The sequence below is a fragment of the Peromyscus californicus genome, unplaced genomic scaffold (assembly GCF_007827085.1).
Source record: "Peromyscus californicus insignis strain IS unplaced genomic scaffold, ASM782708v3 Scaffold_4__1_contigs__length_199733344, whole genome shotgun sequence".
In the NCBI taxonomy this organism is placed as follows: Eukaryota; Metazoa; Chordata; class Mammalia; order Rodentia; family Cricetidae; genus Peromyscus; species Peromyscus californicus.
In genome coordinates this window covers 96,443,904-96,448,519 of record NW_026294562.1, presented here as the reverse complement: position 1 = coordinate 96,448,519, position 4,616 = coordinate 96,443,904, and the positions used below count along the sequence as shown (strand labels likewise).

Sequence of the window (4,616 nt, the reverse complement as noted above, 5' to 3'; positions counted from 1 at the left end):
TATTAAATCTCTGCACATGTCCCACACCACAATTTCTTCTTCGTAATCTATGTGTGCTTTTTGGAACATCACTTTTTGAGCTTAATTTTTTATTGTGTTTCAAATGGGCTGAATGTCACCATTAACTTTTATCTAGCATCTCCCATAAATATTCCCATTTTGTGAGTTTATCTTCCAATACTGTCTTAATATCATTTCACAGACACCTTTCTACACATGTTGCAAACATAATTCATATTTGCTTCATCATTTCAGATGTAGTCCTAACCAGGGTCACAACAATTTTTAACTTATTTTTCATTTATGACTTTTAACCCTCATATCAAAATCAGCTGGGGAGACTTTCTTTCAATGTCTATTTCTCTGAGTGTTTTTTCTGCATTTATGTCTGTGCACCATGTGCATGCCTAGTGCTTGAAGAGACTAGTAGAGGGCATCCATCATACCCTCTAGAACTAGAGTTAAGAACATGATGAGCAGCGATGTGGATGCTGAGAATTGAACCTGGGTGTTCTGGAAGAGCAGCCAGTGCTCTTAGTGTCTGAGCCATATCTCCAGAACTCCAAGGAACACTTTAAACTATATTGTATCTTATCTATTAAAAAAAAAACAGCAGTGGTTATAAGAAAGATCTGGGGGAAAGTGAGGTTGATGTAAACTATAGACAAATAATCAGAATAAAAATAAACATGTGTTAATTAGAACATGTTAGATAAAAACATATAAAATCCTAGAAAGATTCAATTAGATGTCAGTCTTAACACAAGCCACTTCTACAGGACTTAATGTCATAAACCCAGTCATACTGTGTTCTTGTTGTTTGTGGCGAACAGGTAAACAAGCATTAAGCTCAATGGGAAGAAAAAACCAGACCTTTGTAGATGAGTTTTTGTTACTGGGTCTTTCACAAGATGCACAGACTCAGATCCTTCTGTTTGTTCTTTTCTTCATCATTTATGTGCTGACTGTACTTGGAAACCTGCTCATCATTATCCTCGTCTTCATGGATTCTCGACTTCATACCCCCATGTACTATTTTCTTAGAAGCCTCTCGTTTGCAGATCTCTGTTTCTCAAATAGCATTGTTCCTCAAGTACTGTCCCACTTCCTGACAAAAAGGAAAACTATTTCTTTTTGGGGCTGTGTGACACAGGTAATTGTCACCCTTCAGATTGGATGTACAGAGTGTGCTCTGCTAGCAGTGATGTCCTATGACCGGTATGTGGCTGTGTGTAAGCCCCTGCACTATTCCACCATTATGACCCAACAACTATGTCTCCAGTTGACTCTAGGGTCCTGGGCTAGTGGGCTCCTAGTATCTCTGATAGACACTACTGTTGCTTTCCATCTTCCCTATAAAGGGCAGAACACAGTCAGCCATTACTTTTGTGAACTTCCTGCCCTCCTGAAGTTGGCTTCAGCAGACACTTACAGCACAGAAATGGCCATCTTTGCAATGGGTGTGATAATCCTCTTAGCACCTGTCTCCCTCATCCTCATCTCCTACTGGAACATCATCTCCACTGTGATCCAGATGCAGTCTGGGGAGGGGAGGTTCAAAGTCTTCTCCACCTGTGGTTCCCATCTCATTGTTGTTGTCCTCTTCTATGGCTCAGCAATATTTAACTATATGCAGCCAAACACCAAAACCACAAAAAAGCAGGATAAGGTAATATCTGTGTTCTATACAGTGGTGACTCCAATGCTAAACCCCATAATTTATAGTCTGAGGAACAAGGATGTCAAAGGTGCCTCCAGGAGACTAGCTGCAAGAATGTCCTTCTTTCACAAGAAATGACCTATGGGTCTGGGTTTTTTCACCATGGTAACATCTTTGAAAATGGAGTAGGATTTTGGGAGGCTATTATTAATTCATTTCAGGAAGAATTTTGAAACAAAAGAACACACTGTGGAAATTTGACCACTCTAAGCCAGAACACAAAGAAAAGGAAAAAGGTGGAAAATTGGGGTTGTATTTTATTATTATTATTATTATTATTATTATTATTATTATTATTATTATTATTATTATTACTAAAGGTGAGAAGTACTATTGTAATGTGTACATAGTTAATTCAGCTGCCATGGACTTGTTTTAGGCATAAGCACAGCCAAATCTGCTGGCACAGGCCTCTAATCCCAGTGCACTGGCTACTTTTATGTAATTTGGCACAAGCTCTTGACATCTGAGGGGTGGAAGTGTAGTGTGAGTGTAGACAACCTCTGGGTTGGTGGTTCTGGGTTCTCTAAGAAAGCAGGCTGAGCAAACCATGAAGAGCAAGCCAGTAAACAGCACTCCTCCAAGGCTTCTTATCAGTTCCTGCTGTTTATTTCCTACTTGGGTTCACTAATGAATTTCCAAAGTCTAGCATAATACCTGACACAAATTAGGGTCTCAACAAAAAAATGAATAAATAGAAGCTCTGAGAAAAACCGTTGACTTGAACCAAGTTTTTCTGTTTCTTTAGATAAATATAGGCAGGTTCCAATCCAGAAGAGATGATTTCATGAAGACAGAAAGGAATAGAGTTTGCAACAAACAATTGCAAGTATCCCACGAACTCCAGGATCCTTTACGTTTATAGTGACAGTCAGATAGTCGTTTGCAGAGAGAAACCTGATCAAGTTGTGCCCCTAAGATAGCTGGACCAGGAGGTGACTGCCACCTGGAATTAAGCCTCAAAGAGCATTGCCAGACTGTTAGGGAACATCTGAGGCTACCTGGTGAGAAACTTCACTCCCAGAGGAGGCTTGATAGAAAGACTGGTCATTTGCCTACTGTCTGTGCCTTTTCCTTTTTTTGTGCCCTTAATTCATTACCATACCCAAGACTGTTTACTCACAATACTTACGAGTTGGAATTTTCAATTTTGTCCAGCTTATTAAATACGTTTGTAAAGATCATTCCTCTCGTGAACAATGGAAGTCATATATCATATCCCTAATTTTATAAAACATCATTCCACATCCCTTGTGTATCTTGCTAATGATGATCTAAATCTTGAAACACTGACTGGGTGTTGGGCAAGCATGAAGCAAAATGAATGTGAACTCTAGCTTTGCCATTTTTTTCTTTTACTAAATTTGGGAATGATAATCTCTATCTTAAGTATTGTGGTGATGATTTAATGAAATGATGATGTCTACAATTATTAAATAATGCATGCAGAGAATGTTGGTGTATACACACACAAAACACATTTACTATCTCACTCACTCTTAAGTACCATCTGCTTTTACCTTAGTGGACTCATGGCCTAGATCTAAAGTTCCGTATAGAAAGCATTTTCCAGTTTACTAATTTGACTTCTCGCTGCTCTTGCAGCACTGTGTACATCCATCCATCCAAGCACCAGTCACATCATCAGACAATACGACTAAGCATTCCTCCCTTGAGCAAACTTCCCTGCCCTTATGTCCCCACACTTGCCATGTGGCCTCTTATATCTTAAGTCTCAGGCTGATCTTCCCCTATCAAGTTATCTGTATTTTGTCCTAGAGCCAATCCTCCTCCCTCTCACACCTTCCTTTTCCCCTCCCCTTCATAGCATTGCTCATCATCTACCCAGAATCAATACACATTTCACATCCAGTCCTACTCACTGATGCTTCTTTTCCCATGCCATTATGCTTGCTTGTGTTATTTCATCTAGGCCTATATACAGAGGTGGTTCTAATTTATCTTCTATGCCAAGTGGGGTCATCAGCCTACCAAGAGTGCCTTTCACCTATTGGGCACTGAGCAGTCACCTTTGTGTGTGTGTGTGTGTGTGTGTGTGTGTGTGTGTGTGTGTGTGTGTGTGTCCTCATGGAGTGATGGGCTTGGTAGTGTATATATAGAACAGGTAGAGAGGAGGTTTGTGAATGTTATTGGTGAATTGAGACAATATGATTGCATGAAGCAAAAGTAGCTTGACAAATTGGATCAGCTTGTGAGGTCAGATCACAAAAGGTGACAGATATTCACCAGGTGTGGCAGTTTTGAGATTCCCTAATTGTGGCCCTCAACCAATGCGGAGAAAGATGGACTTTTATTAAAGGTTGAAGGAGCTATACCCCAGGAGAGCTTCATTACAGGAAAGATTTATTCTGGGAGAGCTAGAAGTGAGTCCTGTTTAGAAGGACCTGGAAATGTCTAGGAAGGGTACAATGGACCAACCTCTTTCCTAGTCATAACATCCTGAGTGAGAACTTTCTGTGACTTTCGACTTCATGGGGGTGGGTGGGAGACTAAATGAATAGAGTTACAGAAAAATTAAGATAGAGAATTTCTCATATACCCAGCACCTAGTTTTCCTATTAGTAACATTTTATTGTTAGTAACGTACATTTGTTATAAGTCATGGAATAATAAATAAGAGCTAAGCTTTACCCATATTTTCACTCATTTTTCTGTAGCATCATTGGAACTTTAATAAGAATCTCAAGAAACTTATTCAGGCACATTGGCTGAAGCCTGAACCTGAGCATCTTCCCTGAAGATTTGTTATGTTTTTAAGCACAAAAGCAAACTGTTGTCTGGCTCAGCATGTTTCTAATTTCAATGAACTTAGAGGAGTTTTCAGTTTTTAAAAAGTGACTGCCTTTGCCATTTGTTTGATCAGTGTTTGTCTTTT

The 4,616-nt window shown here is 39.5% G+C and overlaps 1 protein-coding gene across 1 annotated transcript; it reads left to right on the top strand.

Annotated features, from left to right (window-relative positions):
- The first annotated feature begins 811 nt into the window (after positions 1-811).
- Positions 812-1,798, top strand: LOC128095131 (olfactory receptor 2D3-like). Its single transcript, XM_052713860.1, has one exon. It carries the CDS (start codon positions 854-856, stop codon positions 1,796-1,798), a length of 945 nt encoding a protein of 314 aa, XP_052569820.1. The 5' UTR covers positions 812-853.
- The last annotated feature ends 2,818 nt before the right edge of the window (positions 1,799-4,616 follow it).

What these genes read in the sequence shown, in the direction of transcription:
- LOC128095131 (XM_052713860.1), top strand. Translation starts at nt 854, where the DNA reads ATGGGAAGAAAAAACCAGACCTTTGTAGATGAGTTTTTGTTACTGGGT.